The sequence below is a fragment of the Rhincodon typus genome, chromosome 10 (assembly GCF_021869965.1).
Source record: "Rhincodon typus isolate 14 chromosome 10, sRhiTyp1.1, whole genome shotgun sequence".
NCBI lineage: Eukaryota > Metazoa > Chordata > Chondrichthyes > Orectolobiformes > Rhincodontidae > Rhincodon > Rhincodon typus.
Window position 1 is genome coordinate 81098663 of NC_063341.1, and position 12840 is coordinate 81111502.

The 12840-nt window shown below is 43.0% G+C and overlaps 1 protein-coding gene across 2 annotated transcripts in view; it reads left to right on the plus strand.

The window, feature by feature from the left end:
- LOC109931236 (cilia- and flagella-associated protein 45) overlaps positions 1 to 12840 on the plus strand; it is a 93462-nt gene that overhangs the window by 53117 nt on the left and 27505 nt on the right. For both annotated transcript variants that reach the window (XM_048602127.1, XM_048602126.1), the window contains exon 9: positions 2040 to 2233. In XM_048602127.1, the coding sequence (XP_048458084.1) occupies positions 2040 to 2233 (194 nt within the window). The remainder of the gene's footprint in view (positions 1 to 2039; positions 2234 to 12840) is intronic.

Sequence of the window (12840 nt, forward strand, 5' to 3'; positions counted from 1 at the left end):
TCTCATCAAGAGGAAGAAGGAAGCTTACTTAAGGTTGAGGAAGCAAGGATCGGAGTGGGCTCTAGAGGGTTACAAGGTAGCCAGGAAGGAACTGAAGAATGGACTTAGGAGAGCTAGAACGGGATATGAAAAAACCTTGGCGGGTAGGATGAATGAAAACCCCAAGGCTTCTATGCTTATGTGAGGAACAAGAGGATGGCCAGAGTGAGGGTAGGGCCAATCAAGGGTAGTGGAGGGAACTTTTGCACAGAATCGGAAGAGGTAGGGGAGGTCCTTAATGAATACTTTGCTTTAGGATTCAGAATTGCAGACTGGTCAGTCTTTCTTCTGTGGTGGGCACATTATTGCTGAGGATTCTGAGGGATAGTATTCATGATTATTTGGAAAAGTACAGTTTGATTAGAAATAGTCAGCATGGCTTTGTGAGGGGCAGGTCATGCCTCACAAGCCTGATTGAATTCTTTGAGGATGTGACAAAACACATTGTTGGAGGCAGAGCAGTGGATGAGGTGTAGATGGATTTTAACAATGAATTTGATAAGGATCCCCATGGTAGGCTCATTCAGAAATTAAGGAGGCATGGGATTCAAGGAAGTTTGGCTGTCTACATACAAAACTGGCTGTCCAATAGAAGACAGAGTGTGGTCGTCGATGGTAGGCTCATTCAGCTTGCAGCTCGGTAACCAGTGGTGTTCCACAGAGATCTGTTCTGGGACCCCTGCTCTTTGTGATCTTTATAAATGACTTGGATGAGGAAGTGGAAGGGTGGGTTAGTAAGTTTGCCGATGACACAGAAGTTGGTGGAGTTGTGGATGGCGTGGAGGGCTGTTGTAGGTTGCAACGGGACATTGACAGGATGCAGATCTGGGCAAAGAAGTAGCAGATGGAATTCAACCCAGAAAAGTGTGAAGTGATCCATTTTGGAAGGTTGAATTTGAATGCAGAATACAGGGTTAATGGGAGGATTTTTGGCAGTGTAGAGGAACAAAGGGATCTTGGGGTCCACGTCTATAGATTCGTCAAAGTTGCTACCCAAGTTGATAGGGTTGTAAAGAAGGCATATGGTGTGTTAGCTTTCATTGGCAGGGGAATTGAGTTTAAGAGCCACGAGTTATGCTGCAGCCCTATAAAACCCCGGTTAGACCACACTTGGAATATTGTGTTCAGTTATGGTAGCCTCATTACAGGAAGGATGTGGATGCTTTAGAGAGCGTGCAGAGGAGATTTACCAGGCTGCTGCCTGGACTGGAGGGCAGGTCTTATGATGAAATGTTGAGGGAGCTAGGGTTTTTTCATTGGAGCAAAGAAGGATGAGAGGTGACTTGATAGAGGTTTACAAGATGATGAGGGGCATAGATAGAGTGGATAGTCAGAGATATTTTCCCGGGGCGGACGTGACTATTACAAGTGGGCATAATTTTAGGGTGATTGCAGGAAGGTATAGGGGAGATGTCAGAGGTAGGTTCTTTATACAGAGAGAGGTGGACGTGTGGAATGCGCTGCCGGCAGTGGTAGTGGAGTCAGATACTTTAGAGACTTTTAAGCGACTCTTGGATAGGCACATGGATGTTAGTATAATGTAGGATATGCAGGGTAGTTTGATCTTAGTAGGATAATAGGTTGGCACAACATCGTGAGCCGAAGGGCCTGTACTGTGCTGTACTGTTCTCTGTTCTATGTTCTATGTAGAAACATAGAGAATAGGACCAGGAATATGCTATACAGTCCTTTGAGCCTGTTCCGCCATTCAATACGATCATGGCTGGTCACCCTACTCAGAAACCTGTACTCATTTTTGCGCCATACCTTTTGATCCCTATAGTCCCAAGAACTGTATCTAACTCTTTCTTGAAAACATTCAATGATATGGTCTTTAGAGACAGTCAGTATGCAAATGTCTGAGAGAGACAGAGAGGTTTTAGACACCAGTCTGTGTACTGGTATCCCCTGAGAGACAACTGTGAGACACCAGTACGTGAACAAATACTGGACTAAGAGAATTTCTCAGCCAATGTTTCCCTTTATTCTCTCTTTTGTAGGATGCACTGCGAGCAAAAAGAAGTCAGGAAGCTGCAGAACGGGAATGGCGCAGGAAGGAACTAGAGGACGAGCGCAAGAAAGCAGAGGTGACAGCAATGCTGAAGAAGTCTCGCTCAGATCAAATTCGGCACAAGCAACATTTCCGGGCTGTGCAGGCAACTAAGGAACGACAAGAATTTGAGAGAGTCCTCAAGTAGGTCATTCAAGGTCCTGGAATTCAAATGCAATCCAGGTCATCTATTTTTTTACCATGTATCAGATGCATCCTACAATATTACAGTAATTGTTTGATTGTACAGAACTTGAGCATGGTGAAAAAAGACGCATTTTGTCAAAGCTTTATCTTGTACTCATCAGGGCATGCTCAAGGATACAAATGTGAGGGGGAACAAGATTTTATACTTAATGAAAGAGAGTGCTGATGGTGACAAGTGAGATCTGATCAATAGAAACATTGCCATGTCGAATGCACCAATTATATGATGACTGGCTATTAACTCCCAGGTTATGTTTAAATTTAAACCAGGTAGGTTGATTCTGATTGTTTAAGGCAATGCCTTTAGGGATGGACCAGAGAATGGCTGCCATCTGTTTTGTTCAGTTGAAACAGATGTGGTGGCTGTACATGTTCTTCCTGTTTGCAAAGTGTAGGGAACTCTGTGTTAAAATTGATTCCAGTGCATGCAAGTGCACTCTACAACAAGCCTAAATGACAATCCTAAATTAGATATCACATGACACCAGGTTATAGTCCAACAAGTTATAACCTGGTGTCGTGTAATTTCTGACTTTGTTCACCCCAGTCCAACACCGGCACCTCCATGTCAAACCTAAATTAGTCTTCAGAATCATCCATAGCCGCACTATTGCAAAATCATAGCTTACTGTGTTCTGTAGTTTGCGAGTGTGGGCTGGTTGTATACCATTAGTACCTTGCTCATTGCGAGCACTGAGGAACATGCTGTTCAATACAGTCTGCTTGTCTTTCTGGCGTAAACACAATGTCAGGTTGTACCCAAACAACCAGTGCTTGCAAAATTCAAAACTCGGGATGTAATCTTTTCAGCCCCTGAATAAAGTGGGCACTAGCAAATCAGTTGGGAAAATAGGGTAAAATCTATGGACATGCACGCCAACATCCATCTCATTTTCTGAACTAAAGTGACAATAAATTTCTATTCTTTTCTATTCTATTCATCATGTATTCCCTTCCCTTGTTTGTCCTCTCAAAATACATTGTCTCACACTTTTCAAGAATAAATTCCATTTGCCCAACCCATCTATATCACCCTGTACTCTGAGGCATTCTTCCTCAATATTTACCTTATCACCAATTTACATGTCATCTGCAAACTTACAGAGCAAACCTCTTACATTCAGATTGAAACAGTGAAGACAGAGTTGCACACAAGCATTTTAACATTAGGCAAAGGTAATTATACGGAGCTGAGGAAGGAGTTGGCCCAGGTGAACTTGGCAAAAATATTAAAGGGCAGTAGAGTTGAAGAACAGTGGCAAATGCTTAGGGAGAAACTAAATACCTATCAATTAAAGTATATTCCTGAGAGGAAGAGGAATTGTAAAAAGATGAAAAATCATCCATGGCTCAATGCAGAAGTCAAGGATAACATAAAAGCAAAAACTAGAGCATATCATACTGCAAATGGTAGTGGCACTCTGGAGGATTAGGACAGGTTTAAACATCAGTAAAGGGTTACTAAGTTGAAATTAAAAGACCTAAGATGAACAATGAAGGGAAACTAGCAGAAAGCATAAGCACTGATACCAAAAGCTTCTGTAAGTATATAAGAAGGAAGTGAAAGAAAATGTTGGCTCTTTAGAGGACGAAAATGCTGAGGTAATAATGGGAAATTCAGAAATGGCAGAGGCACTAAACCAATACCTTATCTTTGTTTTCACTATGGAAGACGATAATTTCTTCCCAAAAACTGCAATTACTACAGAGAGACTTGGTGAAATTGCTATAACTAGGGAGGTCATTAAGGAAACTGATGGGATTAAAGGCAGATAAATCCCCAGGGCCTGATGGCCTGCATCTTAGTGTTTTAAGCAGTGATAGTAGATGTATTAGATATGATTTTCCATAATTCCCGGATTCTGGAAAGGTACCAGTGGACTGGAAACATACAAATGTGACACCCTTATTCAAAAAGGAGGTATGCAGAGTGGGAAGCTATAGACTGGTTAGTTTGACCTCTGTAGGGAGAAGTTGCTGGAGCCAATCATAATGGAGGCGATAACTGAACACTTGGAAAAACAAAGCTCAATTCACCAGCATCAACGCGGTTTCATGAAGGGCAAATAATGCTTGTCAAACTTCCTGGAGTTCTTTGAGGATGTATCCAACAAGGTAGATAACAGGGATCTGTGGATTTGGTACATTTGGACTTCCAGATTTGACAAGTTGCCGCATAAAAGTCTGATCCAGAAGGTTAGATCCCAGAGGGTTAAAAGTAGAATATTGGTTTGGATAGAGGATTGGCTGACTGATTAAAAAAAAGGGATTCAGGATAAATAGGTTGTTGTCTAGATGATGAACTGTAACTAGTGGGGTACCACAGGACTCAGTTCTCAGACCTCAACTATTTACAATCTATATAAATGATCTGAAAGCAAAGACAAAGTGTAACATAGCAAAGTTTGAAGATGATATTAAAATAGTGAGAAAGCAGGCAGTAATGAGGAAATAAAGAGTTTACAGATGAATATTTATAGACTAGGAGGATGGCCCAGAATCTGGCAGATGGAGTTTAATGTGGATAAGTGCGAGGTTGTCCACTTTGTCTGGAAAAATAAAAGAGCAAATTATTCTTTAAATGGGAAGCAGATTCAAAGTGCTTCAGTGCAGAGGGATCTGGGTGTCTTCATGCATGAATCACAGAAAGTGGGAATGCAGGTGTAGCATGTAATAAGAAAGGCAAATGGAAACCTTGCATTTATTGTAAAGGACTGGATTATGAAAGTAAAGTGTTTTTACAATTATGTAAGGCGTTGGTGAGACCATATATGGAGTGCAAATGAATATTGGGGGATCTGATTGAAATATATGAAATGATAAGGTGGGCATTGAACAGTTGTTCCTCCTTGTGGGACTGTCTGGAACAAGAGGACATAGATATAGAGTGAGAGGAGTAGGTTCAAAACTGAAATGAGAAACTACTTCTCTCAGAGGGTTGTGAATTTGTGAAACTCTCTGCCACAGAGTGCAGAGGAGACAGAATCAACCAACAGATCCAAGAAAGAAATTGATACGTTTCTGATGAAAAGCAGGATAAAGGGCTATAGGGAGCAGACAGGAAAGTAGAGTTGAGACCAGGATAAGATCAGCCATAATCATGTTAAACGGCACAGCGGGTTCAAAGGGCTGAATTGCCTCCTCCTTTTCCTAATTCCTATGCTCCTACATTCATGCCTGGATCATAATTAGAACCTCATGTTTTCCTTATAACAGCTTAATGTTTGTTATTGGGAAACTGTTAGCATCTATTATAAAGGATGTAATAAAAGAGCATTTAGAAATGCAGAATATGATCAAGCAGAGTCAGCATGGCTTCATGAAGGGGCAGTCATGTCTGATAAATTTGTAAAAATTCTTTGAGGGGGTGACAAGCAGGATACCTGAAAAGGAAGCAGTGGATGTAAAATATTTGTATTTTCAGAAGGCATTTGATAAGGTACCATACATTAAGCTACTTAATAAGGTAAGAGCCAAATAAAGAAATTTCTGGAGAAGCTCAGCAGGACTGGCAACATCTGTGCGAAGAGAGCAAAATTAACATTTCAAGTCCAGTCACTCGTCATCTGAACTGAATGGAAGACAGAGTTGAGAAAAGGGTGGGATCATTTTCACACTGGCAACCTATAACTAGTGGTGTGCCACAGAGATCAGAGCTGGGGCCACAATTATTTATAATACTTCTCTAATTCATCGGTGGGAGTCGTGAGAGCTAGGGGGCAGCCGGGAAAATAAGGTTTCTGTATAAAAACTTGCCTAGGGAGACAGCGGCCTCTAATTTCCGTGGCGGGAGTAGTGAGAATGGGAGCCGGGGGGAGCCAAGAAGGTAAGGTTTCCACATAAAAAACTTGCCTCGTGAATAGGCGGTGCGAAGGGTGAGCAGGAGCAAACGCAGACATGGGGACTGCTATTATATTTGGGCAGTGGCTAAACCTGAAACACTACATGTGTAGTGTCTCCCACTATCCTCCTCCTCTAACCAAAAAAAAGTGTGTGGAAGGCCAGTAAGATGAGCTACTTTTTTTTCTTTCTCTTTATCTCTTTTGGCAATCTAGAGGAGAGGGGATGGAAGCTAGGGCAGTTGCATGCTCCTCTTCTAGGATATGGGAGGCGAGGGTCACCACTAGTGTCCCTGCTGACTTCACTTGCGAGAAGTGCGCCCAATTCCAGCTCCACACAGACCGCGTGCTGGAGCTGGCGCTGGATGAACTCCGGATCATTTGGGAGGCTGAGAGGGTGATAGAGAGGAGTTACAGGGAAGTAGTCACACCCAAGTTACAGGACAAAGGTAGCTGGGTGACTGTCAGGAGAGGGAAAGGGAAGAGGCAGACAGTGCAGGGATCACCTGTGGCTGTTCCCCTCAATAATAAGTATACCACTTTGGATACAGTTGGGGGGGCATGACCTACCAGGGAAAAGCCATAGTGGCCAGATCTCTGGCACTGAGCCATGCTCTGTGGCTCGGAAGGGAAGGGGGAGAATAGGAGAGCGATAGTGATAGGCGATTCAATAGTTAGGGGAACAGACAGGAGATTCTGTGGTCGCGAATGAGACTCCCGGATGCTATGTTGTCTCCCGGGTGCTAGGGTCAGGGATGTCTCGGATCACGTCTTCAAGATTCTTAAGGGGGAGGGAGAGCAGCCAGAAGTTGTGGTACACATCAGTTTGAATGACATAACTAGGAAAAGGGATGAGGACCTGAAAAGTGAATATAGGGAGTTAGGTTGGAAACTAAAAGGCAGGACAAGCAGAGTAGTAATCTCAGGATTACTACCGGTGCCACGGGCTAGTGAGGCTAGGAATAGAGAGCAAGTGCAGCTGAACACGTAGCTACAGAGCTGGTGTAGGAGGGAGGGCTTCAGGTTTGTGGATCATTGGGATACCTTCTGGGGAAGGTCGGACCTGTACAAGAAGGACGGGTTGCACCTGAACTGGAGGGGCACCAATATCCTGGGGTGGGAGGTTTGCTGGAACTCTTCGGTATGGTTTAAACTAGTTTGGCAGGGTGGGTGGGAACCGGAGCAATGGATCAGAAGACGGGGTCACTGGTGTGCAGGCAGATACAGCATGCAGAGAGTCTGTGAGGAAGGATAGACAGTTGATAGGGCAAAGTTGCAGTCAGTGTGACGGGCTGAAGTATGTCTGTTTTAACGCAAGAAGTGTCAGGAATAAGGGTGATGAACTCAGAGCATCGTTCAGTACTTGGAGCTACGATGTTTTGGCCATAACAGAAACTTGGGTATCACACAGGCGGGAATGGTTGTTGGATGTTCCGGGGTTTAGATGTTTCAAAAGAAATAGGGATGGAGGAAAAAGAGGGGAGGGGAGTGGCATTGCTAATCAGGAATGGTATCACAGCTGCAGAAAGGGAGGTTGTCGAGGAGGGTTTATCTACTGAGTCATTGTGTGTGGAAGTCAGAAACAGGAACGGAGAAGTCTGTTTATTGGGAGTTTTCTATAGATCCCCCTATCGCATCAGAGACACTGAGGAACAGATTGGGAGGCAGATTTTGGAAAGGTGCAGAAGTAATAGGGTTGTTGTCATGGGTGACTTCAACTTCCCTAATATAGACTGGAACCTCCTAAGTGCAAATAGTTTTGATGGAGCAAATTTTGTCAGGTGTGTCCAGGAAGGATTTCTGACTCAATATGTAGATAGGCCGACTAGAGGGGAGACCATACTGGATTTGGAACTTGGCAACGAACCAGGCCAGGTGTCAAATCTCTCAGTGGGAGAGCTTTTCGGTGACAGTGATCACAACTCTCTGACCTTTACTATAGTCATGGAGAGGGATAGGAGCAGACGGTATATTTAATTGGGGGAGGGGAATTACAATGTTATTAGGCAAGAACCGCGGAGCATTAATTGGGATCAGATGTTCTCAGGAAAATGCACGACAAAAATGTGGAGGTTGTTTAGGGAGCAGTTGCTACAAGTACTGGATAGTTTTGTCCCACTGAGGCAAGGAAGGGATGGTAAGGTGAAGGAACCTTGGATGACAAGACATGTGGAACATCTGTTCAATGTTCTAATATATATTGATGATATAGATGAGGAAGGTGGATGTACATTAGACAAGTTTGCAGGTGACATAAAAATAGGCGGAAAGCCAAGTGTTGAAGATGACACGAAGAATATACTCAGCATTGAGACGGGTTAAGTGAATGGTCAAAATCCTAGCAGATGGAATATAATGTGCAAAACGTGAGATTTTGCATTTTGGCAGAAAGAATAGAGGAGCTAAATATTATTTAAGGAAGACAGCAAAAAGCTTCAGAACAGAGGGATTTGTGAATCTTTGTGCATGAATCACAAAAAGCTAACATCCAAATTCGGTGGGTAATCAGAAGGCAAATGGAATTTTGGGATTTATTTCAAAAGGGATGAAATATAAAAGTAGGAAGGTTTCGTTCAAACTGTACAAGACACTAGTTAGACCACGACTAGAATATTGTGAACAATTTTCAGCCACTTATGTAAGGAAAGATACACTGGCAACAGAGGCAGTCCAAAAAATGATTCACTTGGCTGATACCAGGTTAGGAGAGAGTGTTTTATGAATGAGATTGAGTAGATTAGGCCTGTACACATTGGAACATAGAAAAATGAAAGGTGACCTTATCAAAACATGCAAGATTCTTAGAGGATTTGACAGGGTAGATGCAGAGAGAGTGTGGGAGAGTCTAGAACCGGAGGACATAATCTCGGAATGCGATGTACACTTAAAACAGAAATGCAGAGGAATTTCTTCTCTCAGAAGGTTGTGTATCTGTGGAATTCTTCACCATAGATTGCTGTTGTGGCTGAGACATAAAATATATTCATGATTGACATAGCAGGTTTTTAATGAGTAAAGGAATCATGGATTATGTGGAAAAGGCAGGAAATTGGATTGGAGGGTTATCATCGGATATCATTGAACAGCAGATCAGATGGACTAAGTGACCTACTTCTATGCCTATGTCTTATGGTCTTATGCCTGTGACCTGAAGAAGTGCATGGTCATCTATCCTTCTGGCCATCAAGCTGACAGTTGTGCTAAACTTTTATGCAGCTGGATGTTTCCAGACACCTAGTGGGGATCTGTGTGGGATTTCAGAATCCGCAACCTACAAATATATCAAGGCTCTTACCGATATAATTTGTGATCACACCACTTTTTGTATTTCTTTAAGATGAGGTCAGTGTTGCAGTCCGTCAGAAGGCTCTGGCAACATGTCTAAGTGCTGTAGTTTGTACACACATTGCATTGTGGGCAACCTATCATAGCACAGAAAATGATTACACGCCATCAATTTACAAGTCATCTGTGATCATCAAGACCACATCATGGATGTCTACTGGGAGATGCCACAATTACATCTTTGAGAGCTCACATGTTCCTGCTTTGTTTCTCTGGATGGATGCTTTATTGGAATGCTTACTGGAAAACAAAGGTTACACTCTCATTGCTGATTACTCAGTGATGCAGTCTCATGGCAGAGATCGAATGTAGATGCAATGCTGTCCATTCTTCAACTAAGGTCATTGTGAAGCAGACAAGAAACCTTCTGATGATGAGATTCTGAATGCTTGGATCAGTCTGGAGGGCCTTGCCAAACACTCAGCACAAAATGTGCCGCATTATTGTGGCCGATGTTTAGGGGAAATACTCAGTTACTCCTATCTAAACTATATTCCAGAGAGGATGAAAGATTTTAGGGAGGGGATAAAATAAAGAAGCTAAACAAGGAAGTTAAAGATAACATAAGGACAAAAACTAAGGTTTAACATATTGCAAAGGTGAGTAGCAGGCTGGAAGATTGGGAAACTTTTAAGGATCAACAAAAGGTTATGAAAAAGTCATAAGGAGCAAAGGTAAATTATGAAAGAAAACTAGCGCAAAAGCTTCCATCAGTATATAAAAGGGAAGAGAGTAATTAAAGTGAATGGTGGTCCCTTGGAGGATGAGACTTGGGAGTTAATAGTTCCTTTATTCATTCACGGGATGAGGGCATCACTGACCAGGCAGCATTTATTGCACATCCCTAATTGCCCAGAGGGAAGTTAAGAGTTAACCACATTGCTGTGGGTCTGGAGTCACATGTAAGCCAGACCACGTGAGGGTGACAGATTTTCTTCCCTAAAGGACATTAGCGAACCAGATGGGTTTTTTGGACAATTGACAATGGATTCACAGTCATCATTAGATTCTTCATTCCAGATATTTTATCAATTTCAGATTCCACCATCTGCCATTGCAGGATTCAAACCCAGGTCCCCAGAGCATTATCTGGGTCTCTGGATTAACAGTCCAGTGATAATACCACTAGGCCATCACCTCCCTTGTGAGATTAGAAACACAGAAATGGCAGAATCACTAAATCAATATTTTGTTTCAGTTTTCGTGATGGAGGACACTAGTACCATTCAAATAGTAAAAGGTGGTTGTTTTTTATTGACGCAGACATGATGGGCAAAGGACATTTTTCTCTGCTGTTGTCTGCTCTGCCATTTGATCATGGCTGATATGTTTCTCAACCCAATTCTCCTGCCTTCTCGCCATAATCCTTGGTCCCCCTCCAGATCAAGAACCTGTCTATCTCTGTCTTAAATAAATTCAATATCTTGGCCTTACACAGCCCTCTGCATCAATAAGTTCCAAAGATGAAGAAATTCCAACTCTTCTCAGTTGTAAAGAAACATCTCTTCACTCTAAGGCTGTGTCCTCAGCCCTGAATCTCTCCTCTTAGTGGAAACATCTTCTCCCTGTCCACTCTATCCAGGCTCCTCAGTATTCTGTAAGTTTTAATTAGATCCCCCCAATCCTTTCAAACTCCACTGAGGACAGGCACAGAGTCCTTAACTGCTCTTCATATGATAATTCCTTCATCTCTCGGATCATTCTTGTATACTTCCTTCGGACCCTTTCCAACACAAGCACAACCTGCAGTTTTGAGAATACCATACGTCATGTCATGTGGCACTATCACTGTGCTAGATTGGATAGAATTTGGTCAGATTTAGCAACTCAAGAATAGGCATCCATGAGATTGTGGGCCGTCCACAGAAGCAGAATTGCACTTCAATGCAATCTGCAACCTCATGGCCAGCATGTCACCCACTCTACCATTACCATCAAGCCAGGAGATCAACCCTGGTTCAAAGGAGCAACATCAGGCATACCTGACAATGAGCTGTCAGTCTGGTGAAGCTACCAAATGGGACTTCTAGCATGCCAAACAGTACAAACAGTAAATGATAAACAGAGATAATTGATCCCACAATCAACAGATCAGATCTAAGCTCTGCAGTCCTCTTATATTCAGTCATGCATGGTGGTAGACAATTAGACAACTCATCAGAGGAGGAGGCTCCACAAATGTCCCCATCCTCAATGATGGAAGAACCCAACACATCAGTGCAAAAGTCAAGTCTGAAGCATTCACAGCAATCTTCAGCCAGAAGTGCCAAGTGGATGCTCCAGTTCAGCCTCCTCCAGTGGTCTCCAGCATCACAGATACTAGTCTTCAGCCACGTGATATCAAGAAACGTTTGGATGCACTGATAATGCAAAGGCTATGGACCGTGCAAACATTCTGAGAATGGTACTGAAGACTTGTGCTCCAGAATGTGGTGAACCCCAGCCAAGCTATTCCATTACAGCTACAACACTGGCGTCTACCCGACAATATGGAGACTTGCCCAGGTATGTCCTGTACACAAAAAGCAGGACAAACCCAATCTGGCCAATTAAAGCCCCATCACTCTTCTCTTGATCATTAGTAATTGATTTAAGGTGTTGTCAACCTTGGAGGCGATGGCCTAGTGGTATTATTGCTGGACTGTTAATCCAGAGACCCAGATAATGTCCTGTGGACCTGGATTTGAATCCTGCCATGACAGATAGTGGAATTTGAATTCAATAAATATCTGGGATTAAGAATCTAATGATGACCGTGAATCCATTGTCAATTGTCGGGAAAAACCCATCTGGTTCACTAATGTTCTTTAGGGAAGGAAACTGCCATCCATACCTGGTCTGGCCTTCATGTGACTCCAGACCCACAGCAATGTGGTTGACTTTTAACTGCCATCTGGGCAATTAGCGATAGGAAATAAATGCTGCCTAGCTAGCGAAGCCCTCACCCTATGAATGAATTTCAAAAAAACAGTGCTAGCATCGGCTCAGCAATAACATGTTCACTGAGACCCAGTTTGTGTTTTGGCAAGACCATTCAGCTCCTGACCTCATTACAGCCTTGGTTCAAACATGGAAAAAAGTGCTAAATTACAGAGGTCAGGTGAGTGTGATAGCCCTCAACATCAAGTCCGCATTTTACTTGAGTGTGGTATCAAGGAGCCTGAGCAAAACTGGAATCAATGGAAATTGGGAAAAACTGCACTGTTTAAGGTCATACCTGGCATTTGGAATGTGTCTGTGGTAGTTGGAGGTTAGTCATCTCAGCTCCAGAACATCTTTGCAGGTATTGGTCAGCCATTTCCTCATATAGAACATAGAACATAGAACATTACAGCGCAGTACAGGCCCTTCGGCCCTCGA